At 41.1% G+C, this 27,626-nt stretch overlaps 1 protein-coding gene across 8 annotated transcripts in view; it reads left to right on the forward strand.

Moving 5' to 3' along the window:
- The window catches only part of PDS5B (PDS5 cohesin associated factor B), a 257,931-nt gene that overhangs the window by 139,748 nt on the left and 90,557 nt on the right, over window positions 1–27,626 (forward strand). For all 8 annotated transcript variants that reach the window (XM_073341612.1, XM_073341603.1, XM_073341640.1 and 5 more), the window contains 6 exons: window positions 13,774–13,889; window positions 16,128–16,222; window positions 18,453–18,598; window positions 19,878–20,029; window positions 20,782–20,895; window positions 22,934–23,015. In XM_073341612.1, the coding sequence (XP_073197713.1) occupies window positions 13,774–13,889; window positions 16,128–16,222; window positions 18,453–18,598; window positions 19,878–20,029; window positions 20,782–20,895; window positions 22,934–23,015 (705 nt within the window). The remainder of the gene's footprint in view (window positions 1–13,773; window positions 13,890–16,127; window positions 16,223–18,452; window positions 18,599–19,877; window positions 20,030–20,781; window positions 20,896–22,933; window positions 23,016–27,626) is intronic.

The raw sequence follows: 27,626 nt of genomic DNA on the forward strand, positions 1-27,626 counted from the left end.
CATCACCTCTTGCCTGGATTATAGTATAATAAGGTGGGTAGAAAGTTGGCTAGATTGTCGGGCTCAACGGGTAGTGATCAATGGCTCCATGTCTAGTTGGCAGCCGGTGTCAAGTGGAGTGCCCCAGGGGTCGGTCCTGGGGCCGGTTTTGTTCAATATCTTCATAAATGATCTGGAGGATGGTGTGGATTGCATTCTCAGCAAATTTGCGGATGATACTAAACTGGGAGGAGTGGTAGATACGCTGGAGGGCAGGGATAGGATCCAGACGGACCTAGACAAATTGGAGGATTGGGCCAAAAGAAATCTGATGAGGTTCAATAAGGATAAGTGCAGGGTCCTGCACTTAGGACGGAAGAACCCAACGCACAGCTACAGACTAGGGACCGAATGGCTAGGCAGCAGTTCTGCGGAAAAGGACCTAGGGGTGCCAGTGGACGAGAAGCTGGATATGAGTCAGCAGTGTGCCCTTGTTGCCAAGAAGGCCAATGGCATTTTGGGATGTATAAGTAGGGGCATAGCGAGCAGATCGAGGGACGTGATCGTTCCCCTCCATTCGACATTGGTGAGGCCTCATCTGGAGTACTGTGTCCAGTTTTGGGCCCCACACTACAAGAAGGATGTAGATAAATTGGAAAGAGTCCAGCAAAGGGCAACAAAAATGATTAGGGGTCTGGAACACATGACTTATGAGGAGAGGCTGAGGGAACTGGGATTGTTTAGTCTGCAGAAGAGAAGAATGAGGGGGGATTTGATAACTGCTTTCAACTACCTGAGAGGTGGTTCCAGAGAGGATGGTTCTAGACTGTTCTCAATGGTGGAAGAGGACAGGACAAGGAGTAATGGTCTCAAGTTGCAGTGGGGGAGGTTTAGGTTGGATATTAGGAAAAACTTTTGCACTAGGAGGGTGGTGAAACACTGGAATGCGTTGCCTAGGGAGGTGGTGGAATCTCGTTCCTTAGAAGTTTTTAAGGTCAGGCTTGACAAAGCCCTGGCTGGGATGATTTAATTGGGGATTGGTCCTGCTTTTGAGCAGGGGGTTGGACTAGATGACCTCCTGAGGTCCCTTCCAACCCTGATATTCTATGATTCTATGATTATGATTCTATACCTGGGCATGAAACCTTCGTCATTAGGAAACTCCAACTTGTTCACAACTGTGCAGCAACACAATCTACCACAAACATATCAGATCTGTCCTCTACTCTCTACTCTGGCTTCCCATAGGATTTCAAATCCAGTTCAAGGTCTCAGTCCTTATTTTTGAATCACTCTGTGAATATCTAAAAGATCGTCTAAAACTCTGGGACTAAGGAAGTTGTTAACAACTAAGCTCCTCTGGTAGAATGGAATGCTCAACAATAAGAGCCCGTAAGTGTGAGAGAGAGAACTTTCTCTGGGGGCAGTCTGAGACTGGAAATGAGCTTTTTCAGGGACTAAAAAGAGACAGAAGCCGAATGCCAGAACCTGGAAGGTCAACCGGAGTCGTAAAGCAGAGGTGGAGCGGAGAGGATGAGAGAACAAACAATATGTGACAGATGTGAAGTCACATTGCTTAATGTACTACTGGAAGGTGGTGATTGCAATATAAATGATGAATGCAATATAAACCTCTATATAGAATTGATATAGCAGTCAGTCTCCAGGATTTAAATCCTGTCCAACCTACAAGACAGCTGTCCCCATTAACTATGGACACTAAGTGCCTCTTTTGCCTTTGTGACGCAAATATGCCAAACAAGTGCTCAATATGCCACTTGTTTCAAAAGGACACAAAGCAAGGGAATCAGCCCTTAAATTCTTCCTCGTTGAAGGATCCATGAGAGCCTCTCCTGAGCTCTAGGGGAAGAAGACTGGATCAGATAACATCAGTGATAGTGATGGTAAGCCATAGGTCCACCCCAAGCTCCACAGCCACTGACTGGTGAAAGTCTTACTCCTCAGCTGTGGAATCAACAAGAGCTTCTGAATCCTCCTTAGCTCAGTTGTCAGACGAGAGGGGAAAAAGGAGCGTGGTTCCCAGGGTGATTGGAAGATGTAGATCTCCCTCGCTGACGCAGAGTAGGTCCAAGCTAGGAGGCAGTTCAAGGGCCAGATTAGTGCCAATTGATATTTGAACAGTCTCAGCGCCACTTACACAAGCAGCTCATCTCCCATCAACTTTGAAGTATCCAGCACCAAAGCACCTAGTGCCAACATCTGTGCCTTTTGTTCATCTTCAGAAACGCTTGGCACTAAAAGACTAAGAGGTGGTACCACGGTCCCTGATGATGATTATAAAGCACTCCGTACAATCACATGTAGCACTCACTACACTCCTCACTAATGTGGAGGAATTGCTCCCAATAAGATTTCATAGTTTGATAGCATTTAAGGCCAGAGTGGTGGTTTTCTGAGGATTGGTGAGCTATTGCTTTTTTTCCAAGGTCTTTGGCAGACATGTTTCTCTGAAGGAAGCGTTAACAATTTCATTCATAGTGGGGATAGTTGTTAATCAGTAGTTTTTTGTCAGTTTTGGGTCCATTTCACAGGTTGTTCTCTGATATTTTTAGGAATCCTTGTGCTTGAGCAAGTGTGATGGGCCAAACTCAGTTAGCATCATAGAATCATAGCACTAGAAGATACTTTGAGAGATCATCTAGTCCAGTCACCTGTTATCTAGACCATCCCGAATAGGTGTTTGTCTAATCTGCTCATAAAAAATCTCCAATGATGGAGATTCCACAACCTCCCTAGGCAATTTATTCCAGTGATTAAGCACCCTGACAGGAAGTTTTTCCTAATGTCCAACCTAAACCTCCCTTGCTGCAATTTAAGCCTCTTGCTTCTTGTCTTATCCTCAGAGGTTAAGAAGAACAATTCTTCTCCCACCTCCTTGTAACAACCTTTTATGTACTTGAAATCTGTTAAGTGTCCCCGCTGTCTTCTCTTTTCCAGATTAAACAAACTGAATTTTCTCAATCTTCCCTCATAGGTCATGTTTTCTCGACCTTTAATCATTTTTGTTGCTCTTCCCTGGACTTCCTCCAGTTTGTCCACATCTTTCCTAAAATGTGGCACCGAGAACTGGACACAGTACTCCAGTTGAGGTCTAATCAGTGCGGAGTAGAGTGGAAGAATTACTTCTGATGTCTTGCTTGCAACACTTCTGCTAATGCATCCCAGAATGATGTTCCCTTTTTTTTTTTTTTTTGCAACAGTGTTACACTATTGACTCATTTAGTTTGTGGTCCACAATGACCCCCAGATCCCTTTCCGCAGTACCCCTTCCGAGGCAGTCATTTCCCATTTTGTGTGTGTGCAAGTGATTGCTCCTTCGTAAGTGGAGTACTTTGCATTTGTCCTTATTGAATTTCATCTTGTTTTCTTCAGACCATTTCTCCAGTTTGTCCCGATCATTTTGAATTATGAGCCTATCCTCCAAAGTACTTGCATCCCCTCCCAGCTTGGTATTGTCCATAGACTTTATAAGTGTACTGTCTCTGCCATTATCTAAATAATTGATGAAGATATTGAACAGAATCAGACCCAGAACTGATCCCTTCAGGACCCCTCGTTATGCCCTTCCAGCATGACTGTGAACCACTGATAACTAGTCTCTGGGAATGGTTTTCCAACCAGTTATGCACCCATACAGTAGCTCCATCTAGGTTGCATTTCCCTAGTATGGTTATGAGATGGTCATGCAAGATAGTATCAAAAGTTTTACTGAAATGAAGATCTACCATGTCTACCGCTTCCTCCCCCCATCCATGAGGCCTGTTACCCTGTCAAAGAAAGCTATCAATTAGTTTGACATGGTTTGTTCTTGACAAATCCATGTTGACTGTTACTTATCACCTTATTATCTTCTAGGTGTTTGCAAACTGATTGCTTAATTATTTACTCCATTATCTTTCCAGGTGCAGAAATTAAGCTGACTGGTCTGTAATTCTCCAGGTTGTCTTTATTTCCCTTTTTATTGATTGGCACTATATTTGCTCTTTTCCAGTCTTCTGGAATCTCACTGGTCTTCCATTACTTTTCAAAGATAATTGCTAATGGCTCAGATATCTCCTCAGTCAGCCTCTTGTGTATTCTAGCATGCATTTCATCAGGCTTGTTACTTGAAGACATCTAATTTGTCTAAGTATTTTTAACTTGTTGTTTCCCTGTTTTAGCCTCTGATCCTACCTCATTTTCACTGGCATTCATCATATTAGCAACTCCACCATCTCTAACTAATTCTTCTAATTGATGGTGGAGGCATAGATGGCTGCTCTTGTCTCCTTTACTGCAGTGATGTAGTCCTTTCAAAGTTGTTTTTGGTATTGACTGGAGGATTGGGCATATATTTTGCACCATTGACATTCCTTCTGCCTGTGTGCATAATCTGCCATAGTTAATCTGCAAATAGTGAGGATGTGCTACATGAAGCCCAAAAGACCTGAATGCACGTTTGTATAATGTGCATGTTCCCTTTAACGGCTCTGGTCACATACATTTCAAAGGAATATGTTTGATACTAGTTTTCACTGAAGTTTCAGTGGAAACATTTCTTTTAATATTAAGTTTCAGAAAAATCTTTCCAGAATGTTTAGATTGGTGGCAGACTATGCAAATGCTGTTTCCCTCAATTGGACCATAGATGCTGGTGGTGAAAGTTTTTTGATGTGGACAATTTAAATGTCGTATTTTTATGTTCTTTCATTGCCCTTCTTCCCATACAGCATTTGTTAGGTTTATGAATGTATCGTGAAGTGGGAAGCACGAATTGAGATTCCTTGATATGGGAATGATAACTGTGTTTTTGTCTAGCTGAACACCTGAGGAACCAGATTGATATTCTTGAAAGTCAGTTTGCCACTCTGTACAACATTGAGAAGAATGAAGGTTTATAAATAAGACATCTAGGAAAGTGGCCAAATTGAGGCAGTAGTTTGTAGGTCTTATTGTAAAGATAATGACCGATAAAAGCCAGATTACTTGAAAGAAGAGACGTCAACTACATATATGTCAGTGCCCTGCTGTCTGGAGTGACTCACTGCCATGAGTGCGTACCTCAGGGCAGACTATCAGAAACAGGGCAGACACCCCAGACTGGTAGTGTGTTCTATAATTAGATTTCACCAAGCCAGTAATAGCTGTGAACTCCTAGATCACTACAACAGGTATACCATGAAATCACCGGCGGCCTTTAGACTCTCCAATCTATTTTACCACCCAGCCCTGGTCTACACTAGAGAGCTTACAGCGGCACAGCTATACTGATGCAGCTGTGTCACTGTAAGATCTCTCATGTAGCCACTCTGTGCCGACAGGACAGAAGCTCTCCTGCTGACATAGCGCTATCTACACTGGTCCTTTTGTCAGTGTAATTTGTCACTCAGGGGTATGTGTTTTTCACACCCTTTAGTGACATAAGTTGTTCTTCAAGTGTTTGTTGATGTTGATTCCCATCATGTGTGTATGCGTGCACAGTAGCCAGAAGATTTTTTTCCTCTAGCAGCAGCAGCCGTAGGGTTGGCCTGGGCGTCCCCTGGAGTTGCATCTTCATGACGCCCAATACAGATCCCTGCTGTCCCCTCAGTTCCTTCTTACCGGCAGTGACGGTATCTGGAACTTACCTGGCTCTTGCTCCAGCAAGTGGCTTAGCCACTTGACTCTCATTGTATTCTTCTTGTTTAGTCAGTTAGTATAGTTTATCTAGTTAATTAGTTTTAGGTTCTGTTACGGGTCCTTCTTTCCCCCCGTTTCCCCCCTCCTTTGCTGCCCTCGGGGCATTCTGCGATCCCTGGGTTTCACGACCTGCAAGGACTGTGTGAAGCGCATGCGTAAGAGTGACTCTCAAACCTCTTGTTTATGGTGTCTGGACTAAGGTCACCAAAAAGACTGCTGTAAAATCTGTCGTGAATTCGGACCCTGAAAGAGAGCAAGCAGCAGCTTAAAATCATCCTCATGGAGGCAGGTCTTCGACCACAGTCGGACCCCGGTGCCAGGGACCCTACCACCAGCATGTTGTCTTCAGTGAGGGGCACACCAGCACCCTCTTCGAGGGACCAGATGCCAAAGAAAGACGTGCCCGAGGAGCCTCGGCACCGGCATTGAGCGTCTCGAGGACACTCCAACCTTTGGCACAGATCCCAGTCGCCAGTGCAGAAGAAGAAGAGAGTCGAAAGGGGTCGATCCCCAATACCTAGACCCAGAGACCAGCTATCAGTGGCACTACAGGGGGAGCCGCGGCTTTGAGATGCAAGGGGTGGCCTTGTCGACTTCTGCCCAGGCGAGGCAGTCAAATCCGGGCCAGTTGCATTCGCCGAACCCCTCTGAGAGCCTGCCGCTTCTGTCGACTCCTGAAAAGTTTGGGGCAGTGCAGGACCTGCTCAGACTCACAGTGCTGTTCTCTCCCGCCCCCACTCCCCCAGACAGGAGACAGCATTAGCACCACAGGCTCCATTCTGTCCTGTGCGTCTAAAGGAAAGCCAGCTATGATGTTGTGCCAGTCTCCGTTGCCTTGGCAACCACAGATGCCAGTGCCTCCATCTTGGGAGTGAAGTCGGTCCTGGGACTCCCAATGCTCCACGTCAAGAGGTGCCTTGGTCCTTGTATTCTGAGGCTTCTGAGTCAGACTCTTACCGCTCTGACTATAGCAGGAGCAGAAGGTCATCCTCCAGGCACCGTAGGAGGTCCCGACGGAGGCAGTGGGCCCCTCATGGCAGAACCCAGCTCAGTGACCCTTCTGGACATCATGACCTTTCCACCAAGCCCAGGGTCGGAGCCAACACTTTCGCTCAGGTGCTGCTTCAATAGTGTCTGCTACCTTTGTCACACCATGTCCAGCGGTCGAGCAGCTACCTCCGGCGTCGATGCCATCATCTGCATCAACATTGCCGATGGCAGTGCCCCCTTTGGCACTGCCCTTAGCACCAAAGGTGCCAGTGGCTCAGGTCACGAAGCCGACAGCGCCCTTGGCACCAACTGTGGCACCGGCTCCTGCGACGGCACTGGCACTGACGCCGTCATCGACACTGTCTACACCAAAGTCGATGACCACCATGCTGCAAACACACCACCTGAGAGTGCTTCCGGCACCAACGTCGGGGGCGATGTCGGCACCAGCACTCTTCTTGGCACCAAGACCAGACCATCACTGTCCCCATCGGCTCATGTCATCTCTCTGGTCGGGATGGAAGGGAGCGACCACCTCCCTTAGTGGCCTCGTCGTTATCTTTCCCAGATGAGGCACTCGCAGGTGCTACCATTGCCTCAGCCCTGGAAGACTCCAGGCTGTTGCAGCAGTTGCCCTGGATTACACAGGGTCTGGGCATTAAGGGAGAAGAAGTTACGGATGATGCAGACTCGATTGTAGACATTCTGGCCCCTTTGGGGCCCTTCCCGTATAGCCTTACCGCTCATTAAAACCATCATGGACGCGACCAAGACCCTGTGGCAGACCCCGGTCCCACTACCACCAACCGCAATGAGTGACAGTACTTTGTGCCCTCCAAGGCTATGAACATTTATACACCCACCTACAAGCTGACTCTCTGGTGGACTTTGCAAACCAGAGAGAGAGGCAAGGTTTCCAAGACCCTTCCCCCAAGAATAGGGACGCAAAAAAGCTTGACCTTTTTGGGCGGAAGATATACTCCACAGTGGGACTACAACCAAGAGGCCATCATCAACAGGTTCGCGTACAATACCTGCTTAGCGATGGCTAAGTTTACAGAGTTGCTCCCCTCGGACTCCTGGGCCAAGTTCTTGGCTTTGGTCTAGGAGGGGAGGTTGATTTTCATGGCATCCTTGCAAGCAGCAGTGGACTCGGCAGATGCTGCTACTAGAGTTATGGCTCCAGGTATCAGGTCTCCCCTTTGAGGTCCAACAAACGATACAGAACCTGCCTTTCGAGGGTGAGACTCTCTATTTTCTGAGAAAATAGACAAAAGGCTAAATAGTGTGAAGGACTCCAGAGCCACCCTCAGGTCCCTGGGCCTCTGTATGAATCATAGAATCATAGAATATCAGGGTTGGAAGGGACCCCAGAAGGTCATCTAGTCCAACCCCCTGCTCAAAGCAGGACCAATTCCCAGTATGCTCTCCAGTCAGCGGAGACACTTCCGCCCGCAGCCTACCCAGAGACTTGATCAGCAGAACCACCAAGATGGCTTCAGAAGGTGTATCAGAAGTGGCAGGAGAAGGCCATGTCAACCTTCTGGCCAGAGCTTGGGACAACTGAAGCCGTCTTCAGGCCCCAAGCATGCCTTCTGAAGGCACAGGAGAGGTCCCATATCCCCTTGGACTGATGGGTGCTCTGCACGGTAAAGAGGGGATACTCCATCCAATTCTGTGCCCTCAAGCCCTTCCACCCCCTTCCCAGTCCCTCTTTAGGTACCCTTCTCATGAGCAACTCCTTATCCAAGCAGTGCAGTTGTTCTTATCTTTGGGGCAGTGGAGGAGGTTCCTGAGGAACACAGGGCCAAAGACTTTTATTCCCAAGGCTCAGGTCAAGTTTATCAGAGCCAGCTTCGTCAACCTGGGTCTCCTTTTAAATGAAGCAAAAAGTGCACTCTGTCCCCCCGTCCAGAGGATAGCATTTATAGGGGCAATATTGGACTTCACCCAGGCCAGGGCATACCTGCCTTAAGCGAGGTTTCAGGCCCTCGCAGATACCATTCAGAGCCTCAGCCTGTTTCCCACCACAACAGCAAGAAACTGCCTGAAGCTTCTGGGACACATGGCGGCTTGTGCCTAATGTGGTGCAGCATTCCAGGCTCAGAGTACGACCTCTTCAGTCGTGGCTGGCATCAGTATACTGCCCGGCCAGAGAGAGCCTGAACAGACTAGTGACCCCACCTCGCCTGGTCCTCGACTCGCTCCTGTGGTGGCTTGACCTTCAGGAGGTATGATATGGGGTCCCCTTCACCAGTCCGCAGCCAGATCTGGCTCTCCACATCAACGTCAGAGAGCTGAGAGCAGCGTGCCAGGCCTTCCGGGCATACGTAGCAGGATAATGTGTATCAGTCATGACGGACAACACCACCGCAATGTTCTACCTCAACCAACAGAGTCTCCTCTCCACTGTGCCAGGAAGCCCTCATGCTATGGGACTTCTATGTAGAACATTCAATACAGCTGCAAGTGTCGTACCTTCCCAGGGTACAGAACGAGCTGGTGGATCACCTCAGCAGGTCATTTCATGGCCACGAGTGGTCCCTTCATCTGGATGTCACAATTTCAATCTTCCAGAGGTGGGGATTTCTCCAGATAGACCTATTCGCCACGCGACACAACAGGAAACGCCAACAGTTCTGCTCCTTCCAGAACCACAGCCCGGGCTCCAGAGCGGACACGTTTCTCCTCTACTGGGGAGATTTTGTCTCCTATATGCCTTTCTGTCCATACCGCTTGTTCACAAGATGTTCCTCAAGATCCGGAGGGAACTAGCTCAGGTTATATTGATAGCTCCAGCATGGCCCTGACCTCACTGGTACATATCTCTACTAAACATGTCCATGGAAGCCCCAGTCAGCTGGCCACTCTTCCCTGACCTTCTGATGAAAGATCATGGTCATCTTCAACATCTGAGCCTCGATTCACTTCACCTCATGGTGTGGAAGGTCCATGGTTGAACCCAATTGAGCTTTCCTTTTCAGAATACGTTAGACAAGTCGTGCTTGGCAGTAGGAAACCCTCTACGAGAGCCATCTACCTTGTCAAGTGGAAGACATTTTCAGTCTGGTCGGCACAGCTCCATTCATGCCTGACACTGGCCCCAGTGCTGCTTATTCTGGACTACCTCCTCCATCTGAAGCAGCAGGGGATTTTGTTGTCATCAATAAGGGTGCATTTAGCCACCTTTCACCCTGGGGGAGGAGGGCCGCTCGGTGTTTGCTAACCCTATGGCCAGCCAGTTTTTAAAAGGGCTCAACAGGCTATGTCCTCACGTCCAACAGCCTGTCCCAGTCTGGGACCTGAACCTGGTCCTTTCTAGACTAATTGGACCACCCTTCGAATCCTTGGCAACATGCTCCCTCCTCTCTCTCTCTTACAAGGTGGTGTTCCTGGTAGTGATAACCTCGCCCAGGAGGGTGTTCGAACTCAGGGCCCTAACCTTAGAGCCCCCATATACTGTGTTCTATAAGGACAAAGTGCCGCTCAGACCTCATCCTGCTTTTCTTCGAAAGGTGGTGTCGCAGTTTCACATCAAACAGGACATCTTTCTCCCAGTATTCTACCCTAAGATGCATTCCAGAGGCAGGGAGCAGACACTCCACTCTGGATGTCCGCAGGGCACTAGCTTTTTATATTGAGAGAACGAAGCCATTCAGAAAATCAGTCCAGTTATTCGTGGCAGTGGCAGACAGAATGAAAGGTCTGCCTCTGTCATCACAATGCATTTTGTCGTGGATCACATCCTGCATCTGGGAATGTTACAACATGGCGGGAGTTCCTGCACCCCTGATTGCTGTGCAGTCCAACAGGGCACAAGCTTCATCAACAGTGTTCCTGGCGCAGGTTCAGGAAATCTGCAGAGCAGCGACATGGTCCTTGATTCACACTTTCACCGTGCGCTATGCTATTACTCAGCAGGCCAGAGACGATGCGGCCTTTGGATGAGCAGTGCTCCAATCAGTAGACGACTCCAACCCCGCCTCTTGAACTTGGGCTTGAGTCATCCGATTAGAATCGACATGAACAAGCACTCGAAGAAAGAATGGTTACTCACCTTCTTGTAACTATTCTTCAAGATGTGTTGACGTCCATTCCAAAACCCACCCTCCTACTCCTCTGTCTGAGTAGCTGGCAAGAAAGAACTGAGGAGGTGGTGGGGTGGCATTGCTATATATTGGGTCCCATGAAGACGCGACTCCAGGGGGCGCCTGGGCCGAGCCTGTGGTTGCTGTTCGAGGAAAAATCTTCTGGCTACTGTGCACATGCGCACGCACACCTGATTGGAATGGACGTGAATAACACATCTTGAAGAACAACAGTTACAAGAACGTAAGTGATGGTTCTTTACACTGACAAAAGTGATCGCGTAGACATAGCCTTAGACCATCTACACTAGAGAGCTTACAGTGGCATAGCTTCATCCGTTACAGCTGTGCCACTGTAAATTCTCAACTGTAACCATAGCCTTTGTTTTATTTCCTTCACTCAGCTTCCAAGCCCACAGGATGAGCTTCCTTGCATGTAGCATTTCCAAGGTGTGATAGGGCCATTAATCAATCCTTTTGTATTGTGATGTTACTTGATGGCCCATCTGATTTTGATAGCCCTTCTGGATTGGGGGGCCGATTCCTGTACCTGAGTTCACAAGTTAATGGCAAACATTTTCAAAGTTTTATAAAGAAAAACTTACATATTTTCTTATAGCATGGAATACTGACATTACATGTGGGACTAAAGCATGCAGCATCTTACAGGCATTTCGTGTAGTCTAAACCCTAAATACATTCTTATAAGACATAATACCTGTTTTGAGTAAAACTAACATACAGCTGAACTGGTCTGGTCTCCAGATACGAATTCGTTAGTTTTTAGCTAATGCCTCCAGTCTTGGCAAGAGCTGGCACCTGACTTGCCAGTGTCGGTCAGATTCTGAAATTTATATGGCATAATCAGGAGTGATGCTTCAGTGTATGGTGGTATGCATGACTTTTCTCCCTGCAAGGAAAGCAGATATGCACATATGAATAGACAGATTGTAGCACATAGTACTAGTCTGTGCAGACCTTTGGTTTTTGTTTGTTTTTTTGTCCAGGTGGTTAGGCAGGAAATTGCACAAGTAGACAAATTCTTGGCATGAGTTTGGAAAAGATGCTGTAGTCCTGGAACTTGTTGAAGCCAGTGACGGACGGACAGTCCTATAAACTGATTAAAAGAGCAGAAACTGAAAAATAGTTTTCTTGAAAATATTGCCGCCATCTGCCTTATTACCACATAATAGAATGGCAAATTTGGAACTGGAACAGTCATCTGAAAAAATGGACAGATAAATACACATCTTTGTTGCCAGTTCTTGCTAATAATAAATGAGAACCATAACCAGAGAATTTATTGGTTAATTTTAGAAGTAAAATATATTGAATTATTCTGTTACCAAATAAATACAGTATTCAAGCTAAGGGCTGTCTCCATTCTCATGTGAAATGCTCAGTATTTATATGAGCAACATATTTTGGATATGGTTATTTCTTAGAACTATAGTTACATTGCAGAGCTGAGCATGTTCATTGTAAATATGTGAAATATTTTCAGATTTTGAAAATTGTGTGAAAATAAATGTGCAGCAAACATTTTCAACCTGTTCCTGAGTAGCTGGAGGTGACATGAGTGGCCACTGCTGGAGAGTGTAGTGGTCCCTCCGTACAGATTGGGACATTTGATAGTGGCCAGAACTCCTTTAAAATGGTATTGCTGGAATTAGGAGATGCCATCCAAGTTGGGGCAAGCGCAACTTTCTGTGCTTTCCCCACACAGTAACCATTGATATGTAGAGTGTATCGAACCAGCCACAGCAGGGCACCAAGTCAGACTAGGGAATGCTAACGAAGACCACCTTGCCCTCATTTCTTGATGATGGAGGCTAACTCCAACAGAGGCAAACAGGGTTGGACCGATACGATAAGGATGTCTAGGATAGTGGAACAGTACCTTCCTGCTTCAAGACTCCCCTTGTATTATATCAGCTGGAAAGAGAGTGGGAGGAGCCAGGAGTGCCCAGCTAATGACTGTGGAGGGGCAAAGAAGCGGCATTAAACTGCGAGTGTAGCCAAGGGAGAACTTTTTCATGTTTTCTTACTTTATGCAAAAATATGCATGTCATTGTGTGGTGAATTGTAAATGTATAGAAAGCTAACAAATGTGACAACATCTCTACAGTATATTTTCAACTTAAAGGATATGTTTTGTACTTCAAACAGGTGGGAATGAAAATTAGTACTGGAATATTTAGCTAGAATATAATTTTGAACTGTGTAGGAGCAAATTTAATTTCCAACTAAAAGCTTAGTTTTAGGAAGTGTTGTAGTTTTGGGAAGTATTAAATTATAAAAGCCTAAATTTTCAAAAGTAACCAGAGTGTTTGGATGCCTCAATTTAGGGGACCCAACTTTTGAGAGAGCGTTTGAAAACTGCCTTATTTTTTAAGTTTGTTGCTCATCACTTTCTGAACATGAGGCCTCAAGGTGTCTCTCAAGTTGGGCACCCAAAAATTTGAGGCATTATATCACTATTTCTTTTGAAAATTTATGCTGAAGAGCCTTCAGTGATGACTCCATAAAAGCTTAGGGGCAGTGAACCTTACTCCTTGCTCAGGTTCTCATTATATCAACAGTAGGAGATATCTAGAACATTTTTATAGTATACTTGTAGACAGTATTCTAAATTGTGTTTTAATGTTGTGTTTTACCTCATTCATTATCTGCTTAAGTTTGGTTGTATAAGTATGCCTAACTTCTGTTAGTTTTTAACAAATACAGATAAAAATTATTAGCAAACTGTTAATGAGGATTGAAATAATTTACATAAGCCTCGTATTCTTTAAACAGGTTTGTATTATTGGGGCACTCTACATTGCATCTTTATTTGAACTTCCTTAATTTCTATATTAATTTCCCCATCTCCATGATTAATAGTCTTATCTCTCTGAAACACAGTTTGCTGTATATCAGAACTGTATATTTTAATCTGCATTTTAATTTTTCTGAAGATAAATGTATATAATGTAAGATAAATATGTAAAAATCATTTATACAGTTTTTATTTTTGAAAAATGTGTTCATTTTCCAGAGCAATGACAATGAAGAACGCCTGCAGGTTGTAAAACTACTAGCAAAAATGTTTGGGGCAAAGGATTCAGAGTTGGCATCTCAAAACAAACCACTTTGGCAGTGCTACTTGGGGAGGTATACACTGTTTTAGTTCCCTTCCCACAGGGATAAACAATGAAGTATAATTCAACATTTTACAAATTTCCTTTATTTAAAATAAGTATAATCTATGCATAAGTAAGAATTCTATTCTGCTGCTTGCTCTGAAATATGACACAGATAATATTAAATATATTACATCTGTGATTCTATAGAGCTCATAATTATAAACCAGCCCTTTTCTTTATATATATTTTAATATAATTTTAATACAGTAAATTTCTTTACTGCCATTGCCAAGATAACAGCCTTTTATTTTACTTTTTTCAGATATATAAAACTGTGAAATAATGAGTTTATAACTTTTAAAATAACATTAGATGGCATTGGTGGTAGTAGATTATATTTAAGTGATCCTGAGACTTTATATACTGTATACTATATACTGTATTCTTATACTGTTTTGTATCTTACTGAATAATAATTGCTGTGTTTAAAAGTATTGGTCTAAAGACTGTAGTGAAAGTGTACCTGATGTCGGATCAGTGCTAATTCCTGTAAATTAATGCAAGTGGGCAATAGTTCATACTGCAAATATTATTACATCATATTAAAATGATAAAATATCAGTATTCAGAGAAATTTTCTACAGATAAAAAGTTTAGAAAATTTCAGTGTAGAAGGATTGTTTTGACTCAAATTGTTTTTGAAGACACTATCAAACATATTTGCATATTATATTTAAAAAAAAAATACTAGATGCGAATTGGGCCTAGCAGAAAATACTTCATTGTAAAGTAAAATAGCAATGAAGATGTGTTATTACTCTGTCATCAACTAATCACAGTGGCTGTTTTAAGAAGGTTACAAATTTGAAAACTTAATATTTGTTTTGTAGAATCTTTTAGACATTTGAAAAAATAACCAGTAAAGTTACATTTTATAATAAAGCCTTTTATAAATCCATTTTCATTCAAATATAGTGTAATTCTATATTTCTGTTTTCTTAATTATGTGCTAATTTTTTTTTGTATAGCATTATTACATTCAAATGCAGTCTTTATTGTGCTACAAGTTTTTCATATGTTAAATGACTTTAGTGCTGTGTTGTCACAATCTTGAATTTATATTTTTAAAAATTTGCAAGTTTAAATTTATTTAATTTAGATAATTTTAGTTTAGACAATTTGAAAATATTGGACAAGGCGTTTGATTTTTTTCCAAAGAATTCCTTTTGTATAGTATCTTATATTAAATTTGTATTTGATATTACGAAGTAATTTAAAGTTGGATAGTTCTATAGCACAATGCCAATCAAAATCAAACATGAGACTAGATTTTGTATTGTCAAATGTTCATATGCTTCTGTTGAGACTTTTTTTTTTTTGAAGTTTTAACTACTTTTAAAGTGGTCCATCTTTAAACAGATTCCTATTAGGTTACATTTGATTCATATAGAAGCCTATTAATGTTGCCTTACATTATTCAGTTCAAAGAGGAATAGATTGGGATTGACAATTTAGGAAACTAATTTTTTTTAGTGAAACCCATGTGATTCTTCATATTACTATTTAAATACTTGATGTTTAGATGGTCCACTGTCCACCATTTCCATATATATTTTTAAACCAATGTCTGCTACCCATAAATAACTGCTGTTTGTGTTGGTGGGAGTTTTCCATGTTCATTAGGGGAAGATATTTCCATTAGTAAAGGGCAAATAAATTAACTGTGTGTATATAGGAAATATCTCCGTTTCCTTTTTAAATGAGACTTTGCAAGACCAATCAAATTATCAATGTAAAATTAAGGACATCTATTTTATGCATGCATCCATACATGAGAAACATAGACATAGTTGGAAAAGAAAAGGGCTAGAAAGCAGCTACATCTATTTTGTGTTCACTTAAGTTGGGTTGCTTCATGCTGCCTTAGCTAAATGTAAAAGCAGATAGTGGTTTCTGGAACACTTTGCCCTATGTCCCAAAACCTCTAGTCTAATCCTATTGATCAGTTCATCAACTGAATCCGCAGCCCTTAGAGATAGAATCAAAGACATAGAACTTAATTGTATGTATACAAGATTGCATGATACAAGGGGACAGGAAGTGGGAAGGTGCTAGTCTTAAGTGAAAATGTGTGAGAGAGTCTCTCCTAGTTTAAGATCAGTCTTGGACTATCACTCTTTCAGTGCTTTGATGGAAATGAAATAAAATAATGTTGAGTTACACATACATCTTGATTTATTAAATGCAGTGTTTGTTCCTAAAACAGGTTTAATGATATCCATGTACCTATCCGGCTTGAATGTGTGAAATTTGCTAGCCACTGCCTTATGAACCATCCAGATCTAGCAAAAGATTTAACAGGTACCAGTTTTTTATTATGATTAATATTCTTCAGGATTTTTTATCTTGTTCTCAAGGGTAATAGCAGAATTAGGTATCTGATTACTATTGTGGCTTGCAACATTTGTGAAAAATGCGGTTTTGAAATGTGCTGGTTAAGTATATTTTTACAGTGAATGAAAAATGGAAAAGCTGATAAATATCAACGAAGATGAATTTAAGATTTTGGACCAGATTATGCTTGTATTTTCAGTAATTAATAACTACCTAATCACACTGCTTCCGTGATCTTCACAGAATACAGTATGAAGTGTTTCAGATAAGCAGAGCAAAATAACACAAATATAGCTGAGGAAATCTTTCACCTAAAATTTCAGCCCATTATTTTCAGTCTTTTACTAAACAAAAGGTTAACTGTGTTCCTTCTATTGTCCTGGAAGTGTGGTTGAGTTGACTTTTGTCTGCTTTCATGTCTGTACTAGGCTTCCTGGCCTGCACTGTGGAACGCTTTGAGAGATGGAGAATAGTGCATTTGTATTGGTTCCCCCCCCCAAATTAAGTCTGAGTCATAGAAAAATATCTTTAAGTTCCAACCTTTATAACTATGGACGAGAACTTTTTTGAATACTGTGTCACTGACTTTAGTTCATTACAGTGTCTTCTAGGTGAATTCTTTTAGAAAATATCACTTTAGGCCAGGGGTGGGCAAACTTTTTGGGCTGAGGGCCACATCTGGGTGGGGAAATTGTATGCAGGGCCAGAGCAGGGGGTTGGGGTGTGGTGTGCAGAAATGGGCTCAGGGAAAGGGATTGGGGCAGAGGAGGGGGGCTCAGGGAAAGGGATTGGGGCAGAGGAGGGGGGCTCAGGGAAAGGGATTGGGGCAGAGGAGGGGGGCTCAGGGAAAGGGATTGGGGCAGAGGAGGGGGGCTCAGGGCAAGGGATTGGGGCAGAGGAGGGGGCTCAGGGCAAGGGGCTTGGGGTGCAGAGGGCAGGAGGGGGCTCAGGGCAGGGGTGCAGACTGCATGAGGGAGCTCAGGGCAGGGAGTTGGGGTGCAGGAGGGTGTGGGGTGCGACAGGGCTCAGATCAGGAGGGGTGCGGGGTGTGGCAGGGGGCTCAAGGCAGGGCATTGGGGCACAGGAGGGGTGCGGGCTGTGGCAGGGGGTTGGGGTGCAGGAGGGGTGCGAGGTGCAGGCAGGGAGGGGTGCAGGAGGGGTTCGGGCTCCAGCCCGGTTCCACTTACCTAAAGTGGCTCTGGGGTGGCAGCAGCATGCACTGGGCTCCGCGTGCTGCCCTTGCCACGCCTCCAGGTACCTCCCCCGAAGCTCCCATTGTCCGCAGTTTCCTGTTCCTGGCCAATGGGAGCTGTCGGGGGCGGTGCCTGGAGGCAAGGGCAACGCACGGAGCCCCACCCAGGCCTTAGGGATGTGGTGCCGGCCGCTTCTGAGAGTGGCTCGGGGCCTGTGACACCGTGGGGGGCAATCCCATGGGCTGAATCCAAAGCCCTGAGGGGCCGGATCCGGCCCACAGGCTGTAGTTTGCCTACCTGCTTTAGCCAAATTATCCTTTTTTTTTTTTTTAAGGAAAAATCACACACACCCTGAGAGGTATAGCTTTCAAATTTCAAAGCCTCTGTAAATTGAAGTCAGGACTTCATTATTTCTGGACTTTGTCCATGGCACCGCAGCTTGCTGCCAGTAGTACTAATGGTGGTTGTTTGTGATGACTCATTTTTCATTGATCACTGAACAGTGATCAAGGTGCAATGACTTCTGGTCTGCTATAAATTTTGTACAAATTTGATTAAATGACTGTCCTGGCAAAAAGATTATGTATTTTATTACTGATTCTGAGCTTTTTTCCCCGTTGTATTGTTTTTAAAATATTGGTGATCAGGCAGAGGAAATAGTTACCAGTTAGGGATACCATGAAGTAGCCTGGGAAAGAAAATCTTAATCTGTATATCTGAATGAATGAACTATTAACAAAAATAAAAAACTTCTAATTATAGATGGGAGTTGAGAGACTAATAGTGGAATAATTATTATATATACTGTACTCTAAGTAACAAGTTTGCTAAATAACTGGCAGTTCATCTCACCTTATGATGAATTCAGTGACTTTATACTTGATGTTTGAAATAGTGTAAAATGTGGCTGACTTTAGTCATATTTCTTTAAGCAGTCTCTAGGGAATTAAATACAGTTAAAGCTGCATAAATATTGCATTTTAATTATAGTATTTTTCTTTCAGAATATCTTAAAGTAAGGTCACATGACCCTGAAGAAGCCATTAGGCATGATGTTATTGTATCCATAGTTACTGCTGCTAAAAAAGATCTTTTGCTTGTGAATGATCACCTACTTAATTTTGTAAGAGAGAGAACACTGGACAAACGGGTAAGACATGTAGATTAGTTCTAATAGTGATTAATCGTAGTAGTGTTAGTCTCAAATATCTTGTAATAAATTTAGCCTTCTGTTTTTAGGTAAGAAATAACTTTGGTTTTTAAAAACACCTGAATTAAAATTTTTCATTTGAACAGATTATAAAAACTATTAAGTAATATAAAAACATTTACCGTTGATAGTTTAAAGTTTATTCATCTGAAATTTCCAGTTTTTAAAATATTTTGAAGTCTGATGGTTTAAAAAAAAGTTAAAACTGAAGAGAAAAATTACTTGTGATTGAAAGGTTATTGGTGAACTATCTGGTAACACCATAGTATGTGTCTTTGTCAAAGACAAGTAGACAACAAACTATGTTCTTTGGAGTATTGCATCATAGCGTAATGGAGTGTTCATTTTAGTCCACTTTCTTCTCCTAGGGCATGACAAAATACATAGAGACCAAAAATCAAACCATAGTCTTGCACTGTAGTACTGTGGATTGTGTTCAGTCTATGGTCTTACAACTATTTTAACGGTATTTTCTGTATCATTTGTTGTCTTTGTTATATTAGTATTTGTAAATAAAAAATGAAATCCTTCCAAGATATTGAAATATTTTTTGAAAAACGTGGAACACAGAATTCAAAATTTATTGTGGAATAAAGTGAAAAATATTCAATCATCCTCAGCCTGTCAAGTTGCTCACTTTTCATTAGAACCCTTGAAGACTGTGAGCAAATTCACTAAATTCCAACCTTGTGCATTTTTGAAATTCCAGTTAACCACGTTTCATTATTCAGTAAACTTCTAAAACTGTTTTAATGTATCCTAAATAACATTAACAGCAAGCAAGCCGAGGGAAAACTTTACCTATCACATTTTGTCATTTCCTGATTTTATTTTTCTCATTTGGTGACATGCTTTCCCCCTATGCAGCCATAAAATAATGGTAGGTATTCAGTATAGTTCCTTGAAGAAAAAAATGTTTGATATTAGAAATATTACCCATTAAAGTCCAGAGGGTTTGTTGCTTACTCAGGTATTAGTTTTATTCACATGCTAGCTATGAATGGTGATGAAAATGTTGGTAGTTGCAGATATAATGATAAATATAGAACTTTTTAGTAAATTTAATAGAATGCAGTAAACATTTTTTTAACACAAATTAGAATCAGCATTTCATTTTTTTAAGGAAAAAGGAATTATTTATTTGACAAGAGATGTTTTTCTTTTAAAATAATATTTAAAAATAGTTTATTTTGAGTTTTAAAACTGCGATATTTTTTAGTGGAGAGTGAGAAAAGAAGCTATGATGGGACTTGCACAGATATACAAGAAATATTCATTACAGTCAGAGGCGGGAAAAGAAGCTGCAAAACAAATTTCATGGATCAAGGACAAACTGCTGCATATATATTATCAAAACAGTATTGATGACAGGTAGGTCAGTTTACTCGGTTTTGAAAATTAGAGACTTGTTATAGATAGGTTGCCTAGCTTTGTAACTTGAATTTATTTTCTGATTGTTAAATGATGACAAACGGAAAAAATACATTTTATCCTTATATATATATAATAGGTCAACTTGTGTTCTTGAATGTACACTGCCAAATTGTGTTCCATTTTTTTAAACTCAGAAGTATTGCTTCAGTGGAGTAGAATTACTCTAGTTTTTTTCTGTTTCTCACTCATCTCATGTTAGTGTTCAAAAAGTTGTTTGCTTTTTGTAGAGACATATAAACTTTAAAAATATATACAATAGAATCAAACACATGCAATGTCAGATGACCCTGAGAGGACTTTACCCATGTAGTAAAAGCTTCCATCCGCTAAACTCCCTCACTTGGAAAAAGCCTACTAATTGCAGTTTTCTGATCTAAAATAATCTCTAAATACTTTGATTCATACCCAAATTCCAATACACTTGGGTCTAGTAATCAGAGTCTTTTTTGTGTCAGACTCTGATAGTGGGGTTATTATAACTTTTAGCTCTGTTGTGATCAAGTTCTACTTGAGACCATTAATGGGAATTAAGTGGCTTGCTTTCAGATTTCTAAACAGCATCCACCTTCTTGTGTAAACCTACCACTGACTGTTGTTCTGAGAATTTTTAAGTGAATGTTTTAGTAATTTGAATTTAGAACCACCTTGCTGCATTATAGCTAAAGTTTCTTCTTAATATTCTCTTTCAGATTGCTTGTTGAACGCATCTTTGCTCAGTATATGGTCCCTCACAATTTGGAAACAAATGAACGAATGAAATGTTTATATTACCTTTATGCAACACTGGACTCAAATGCTGTGAAGTATGTTTCATATAATAAATGTGAACTTGAATATATTTTACCTTTGCAGCACTAAGAGGATTGACAGGGTTACTTTAGAGAGAATATTTAATAGAGGGATCCTAATGAACCTGGATAGAGCCCCATTGGTCTGTCTTGGGAGTTAGCACTAATTGGGGAATTAAGAGGCTTGGGTTCTAAACCAGTCTCTGCCTCCAATTAAGTGATCTTAGGCAAGTCATCTAATGTGTCTGTAAAAATGATATTCCTTTGTAAAGGACTGTATTAGTACAAAGTATTACCGCTGCTTTGCATAAATAACCTGTAGATGGTTATTTGGAAAACCTGTAGATGGTTCAGGCCGTAGTGGACAAATCCTTCTAATAAATTATCAATAAACATACAGTGCTAAAGTGTGTGTGTGTGTGTGTGTATGTATGTATGTATGTATGTATTTATTTTAATTCAGGGCTTGAAGAATTTATGAAACACCTAATGAGGTGACTAAACCCACTAATCATAAAGAGATCTGAAAGGTGTGCTCAGGAACAAATGCCTGGTGAGAAGCAAGAGCACCATATCCTTTATAGCTGCTGGAAATGGGGAACTAGGGGTGCTGTTTCTGGATCATGTTTGGTCTCCATTATTCTACCCCACCTTCAGCCTCCTGGCTGCTCAAAGGGGAGAGTGTGGAAAGTAGTATGTTGTTCAACCCTTTCCATGTAGCACCTGCTTTTGGTAACTGCAGAGCTTGCGTCTGCTGCTGTTCATCGCTCTTCCAAGCAGAAGCATGAATTGGACATGATTATTGATAGTTTCACTGCTGCCTCCAGGGTTCAGAAGCTGACCAAGAGTGTTGTTAATTTCACTGTGCTGCTGTTTGACCATGAGCATTGCAGTGACACTGGAGCTCCATGCCTGCAAAATCAGGAAAAATATATATTCTATTTGGTTTACATTTGGTAGGTTGTTTTTGCAACTCTAAGGGACAGAAACATAAGTATTTCCAAATGAAAGCTTTTAAGTGCTGCGTAAGTTGATGGCTAAAGCCACCACACTTGTCATTTTGTCTTGATCTTTTGATAGTTCTGCGTTGCTGTAGCATGTATTTAACTTGGTCAAGAGCAATTTAAAAAAAAAAAAGCTCAAAGATGTTCTTTCTTTCGCATTATGGTAAGAACTGTTACATGGTTTAAGTTGAAATATTGTGGCATAGTTGTCCTTAAAACTTTGTTGTAGTGAAATAAATAAATAAATAGCTATCTTAAGAGTAGAAAGAATTGCTTTTCCAGTATTTATTTTGGGCAGTGACAAAAAATCTTCATTTTGCTTTTGCTGCTGCTGTTTTTCTGTAGAGGTTCATAAAGCTGTAGCAATACGTATTTTAAAACCTAAACCTTAGTATATTTTAAAAGTTTAAAAAATGCATTTTTATCAACAATGAACTGTGTAAAATTTGGTGATTTTTTTTTTGTTTGTTTTTTCAAAAGGATGCTGTGATTAGAGGATTTTTTAAAATGTAGGTTATTTGCCTTTGGGGTAGGGGTTTGATTTTGTTCCTTTATATAATATTTCTAAGATTCTTCTAACAAGTCCAGTCTGGTCTCTTTGTCAAGTTGCTGCTCCTGCAAATAAAAAAAGGCAGCTCGTAGAAAGATACTGCTTTAAGCCAATGGACTTTTAATTATCTGTTGTAACCTACCATGTTTCAAAGTATTTAGGACACTGAGCTCAGACTTGTTCAAATAAGAACTCTTTGTAGAGGAGACATACGACTTGTACCACCCTTTTTAAAGGTGAAATAATCGGAAGTTAAACTCTACAGGTATACTAGTAGAACCTTTAAAATAAAAGACAAGCAATTAAATGTCATACCACAGGGGAAACAATTTTGTTTATAGTTTAACTTGTGACTAGTTGAGCAAACCCTGGAAGATGCTCAGCACCTCAAGTTCCATTGAAGTTAATGGGAGTTGAAGTCACTTGGTATATTGTAGGTTTACAGGCATGTCAATGAGTAGCAGCTTCTGTTAACTAATTTTTTTTTTCCCCACTTCAGAGCATTGAATGAAATGTGGAAATGTCAAAATCTGCTACGACACCAGGTAAAGGACTTGGTCGACTTAATTAAACAGCCCAAAGTAAGTTAAACTCTACAGGTATTCTAGTTCCTTCTTGAATTATTTTGTGTGTATATCCCTTATGGCTCTACTTAAAGGGACACACTGTTAATTTATGTCCAGAACCTATTACCTGCGAGCTGAAACTTGCTATGCTTATTTTCAGTGACAGATGTGAAATCTTTTGGAAACCCAAATAAAATTTAGTCAGACTATTTACGAGATAGCAAAGTGTGTCTGTGGTAGGAGGTGGCTTTTTGTAGCTAGTTGGAAAATGTAAAAAAGTATTAAAAAGAGATTTTGTTTGGATTTAAATACCAGTATTTAAAAGCCACATTTTGCAGGAATGTATCAGGGCGGGAGAATTAGAAATTGAAACTGAACGATCCATTTCTGATGGCCAAACTGAGTGAAGTACAAGGAAGTACACAAACGTTAAAAACTTATTTTATTTTTCATTATTAAACTATTTAACAGTTAAAAAAAAAAGTATATTAATTATCCTGACAGAGTTCATTTTATAGTTTCTTTCTGCAAGTTGTTGGAAATTTGGTTATTCCAAAGACAGACAATTCAGTTAGTTAAGTGTATTTTTTTCTATCGTTGTCATAAATATTTTTATCTCCTAATAAATGTTTATTACATATAAATATTGAATAATAAATTTTATTTCTACAACTTAATGTAAAATTCTGTAAAATCAGTGTGTTGCTTGACAGCTAACCGCATAGGAGAATTTTACACACGTGTGTGTGTGTGTGTGTGTGTATGTAAATATATAAATATAAATAAAAAAGCCCAGTGTCATATCTTCCGAAGGGGTCAATGCCAGGTGCTTCAAAGGGTCTGAACAGAGCAATTATCTAATGATTCATCCCCCTGTTGTCCAGTCCCAGCATATGTTGAAATATGTGAATTTGTTTCAAGATTTTTCTGTTTAAAGCTTTGAAAATAATTTCTGATTTTGGGCGACATCAGTGTCACAAAGGTAATCTGGTGTTTCCCATTAAATTTTAAACAAATGGTGTGTAGTGTTGAGGAAACGTGAGCAATGACAACATTTAGGTATTACAGTGCAATAAGTGTACATTGTATATACAGGTGAAAGCAAAAATGTTAATATGCAGTGTTACCTTTGAGATTCTGAAGACATAACAAGAGATCCAGTTACTATTTTCACTGAAACTGTAATTGCATTCTCTCCCTGTTGCTCATGTATTTCTACATGTATCAGTATATTATCTAATATGTCCTCTGCAGTGCTGTGCCCTGCTCTTGGAAATAAATGAACTTTATGATCCAATAGGTCTTTCCTATTTCTTACAACTATGATGTTATAGGCAGCCAGGAGCCAAGTTATGTTTGCAGAGGGAATCAGTCTAATCTGATATCTCAGCAATAACATAGCGTTAAATGATTATGTTGCAATACTTATATAGTACGTATACAGTTAAATATAAAAAAAAATTGTTTCCCCCATTTTGTTGCTTTTATTTAAAAAAAAATTATCACAGTTACATTCCAATTGTAAACTCAATTATTTATTAGTACATTCAGGCACACTATAATTTTTGCATGCTTGTTACTTAATCCTTCAGTTATTTTTCATTGAGGACTAGTACTTTTTGAAATAAGACCATCACAAGTTTGAAAAATAGACTTTGGTTTTGGATCATTTTGTAAAATGCAAAAAGACATTTTGTAAAATTTCCTGACTGGTGAAAAACATCATTTATTTTGTTTGTTGTAATCTTTCTCAACAATAGCCTGAATTTTATCCAGGGCTTTGGAGCAGAGCCTGGAGCAGTAGAGCTGCAGGTTTTTTCCTGGAGCTGGAGCGGAGCTGTAGCACAGCTCCAAAGCCCTGATTTTATCAAACTTTCAAATATCCTCAATGTCTGAGAAATTTCAATTGAAAGAGTGTTATTTTGGAAATTTATATCTACCTGAAAATGAGTGCTTTGTCATCAATTTTAGCATTAGACTAGTGTGACAACACCATAATATTAAAACTGAAGTTTTAGTGAAGGTTTCCACGAATACTGTATTTTAAAAATAGATTTGTGGTGATACTGAAATATGTGTTCATATGTGGTGTTTTCATCAGTTTCATACTCTTCTGATGTAAGAAATATTTTTACTGGAGTGCTGTAGGCTTAATTAGTCTCTGGAAAAAGTGCTAGAAAAAGAATTTCATACTAGGAAAAACTTCCAAATAAACAATTCTTAATCCATTCAACTATCAAATAGTGTTCATAAATTCTCTTTTATAATGATCAAGTATTTCTCCTTATTGCTGGCTATTCCCTAATTGCCCTTCTCTGCATACTTAACTTTTTTCAGTTGTCACCATATGGAATTTTGACAGGTTTCAGAGTAGCAGCCGTGTTAGTTGGTATCCGCAGAAAGAACAAGAGTACTTGTAGCACCTAAGAGACTAACAAATTTATTAGAGCATAAGCTTTTGTGGGCTACAGCCCACTTGATCAGATGCATAGAATGGAACAGACAGTAAGAATATATATACATACATATAGAGAAGGTGGAAGTTGCCATACAAACTATAAGAGGCTAATTAATTAAGGTGAGCTATTATCAGCAGGAGAGAAAAACTTTTGTAGTGATAATCAAGATGGCCCATTTAGACACTTCACAAGAAGGTGTGAGGATACTTAACATGGGGAAATAGATTCAATATGTGTAATGACCCAGCCACTCCCAGTCTCTATTCAAGCCCAAGTTAATGGTGTCTAGTTTGCATATTAATTCAAGCTCAGCAGTTTCTCCTTGGAGTCTGTTTTTGAAGCTTTTCTGTTGCAAAATTGCCACCCTTAAATCTTTTTTACTGAGTGGCCAGAGAGGTTGAAGTGTTCCCCTACTGGTTTTTGAATGTTATGATTCCTGATGTCAGATTTGTGTCCATTTATTTTTTTGCATAGAGACTGTCCGGTTTGGCCAATGTACATGGTAGAGAGGCATTGCTGGCATATATCACATTGGTAGATGTGCAGGTGAATGAGCCCCTGATGGCATGGCTAATGTGATTAGGTCCTATGATGGTGTCACTTGAATAAATATGTGGACAGAGTTGGCATCGGGCTTTGTTGCAATGATGGGTTCCTGGGTTAGTGTTTTTGGTGTCAGAGTAACAGCCGTGTTAGTCTGTATTCGCAAAAAGAAAAGGAGTACTTGTGGCACCTTAGAGACTAACCAATTTATTAGAGCATAAGCTTTCGTGAGCTACAGCTCACTTCATCAGATGCATATCGTGGAAACTGCAGCAGACTTTATATATACACAGAGAATATGAAACAATACCTCCTCCCACCCCACTGTCCTGCTGGTAATAGCTTATCTAAAGTGATTATCAGGTGGGCCATTTCCAGCACAAATCCAGGTTTTCTCACCCTCCACCCCCCCCACACAAATTCACTCTCCTGCTGGTGATAGCCCAGATGTTCTGGTTTAACTTGGATTTAAACTTGAAGAGTGGTCAGTTTGGATGAGCTATTACCAGCAGGAGAGTGAGTTTGTGTGTGTATGGGGGTGGGGGGGATGTGAGAAAACCTGGATTTGTGCAGGAAATAGCCCAACTTGATTGTCATGCACATTGTGTAAAGAGTTGTCACTTTGGATGGGCTATCACCAGCAGGAGAGTGAATTTGTGTGGGGGGGTGGAGGGTGAGAAAACCTGGATTTGTGCTGGAAATGGCCCACCTGATAATCACTTTAGATAAGCTATTACCAGCAGGACAGTGGGGTGGGAGGAGGTATTGTTTCATATTCTCTGTGTATATATAAAGTCTGCTGCAGTTTCCACGATATGCATCTGATGAAGTGAGCTGTAGCTCACGAAAGCTTATGCTCTAATAAATTGGTTAGTCTCTAAGGTGCCACAGTACTCCTTTTGTTTTTGGTGTGTGGTTGCTGGAGAGTATTTGCTTCAGGTTGGGGGGTCTGTCTGTAAGCGAGGACTGGTCTGTCTCCCAAGATCTGTGAGAGTGAGGGATCATTTTTCAGGATAGGTTGTAAATCTTTGATGTGCTGGAGAGGTTTTAGTTGGGGGCTGAAGTGACAGCTAGTGGCGTTCTGTTATTTTCCTCGTTGGGCCTGTCCTGTAGTAGGTGACTTCTGGGTACTCTTCTGGCTCTGTCAATCTGTCTTTTCACTTCAGCAGGTGGGTACTGTAGTTTTAAGAGTGCTTGATAGAGATCTTGTAGGTGTCTGTCTCTGTCTGAGGGATTGGAGCAAATGCGGTTGTATCTTAGAGCTTGGCTATAGACAATGGATCATGTGGTGTGTCCTGGATGGAAGCTGGAGGCATATAGGTAAGTATATCGGTCAGTAGGTTTCCAGTATAGGGTGGTGTTTATGTGACCATTGCTTATTAGCACAGTAGTGTCCAGGAAATGGACCACTTGTGTGGATTGGTCGAGGCTGAGGTTGATGGTGGGATGGAAATTGTTGAAATCATGGTGGAATTCCTCAAGGGCTTCTTTTCCATAGGTCCAGATGATGTCATCAGTGTAGCGCAAGTAGAGTAGGGACGTTAAGGGACGATAGCTTAGGAAGCGTTGTTCTAAGTCAGCCATAAAAATGTTAGCATACTGTGGGGCCATGCGGGTACCCATA

The sequence above is a fragment of the Lepidochelys kempii genome, chromosome 1, assembly GCF_965140265.1.
Source record: "Lepidochelys kempii isolate rLepKem1 chromosome 1, rLepKem1.hap2, whole genome shotgun sequence".
Classification (NCBI taxonomy): Eukaryota; Metazoa; Chordata; order Testudines; family Cheloniidae; genus Lepidochelys; species Lepidochelys kempii.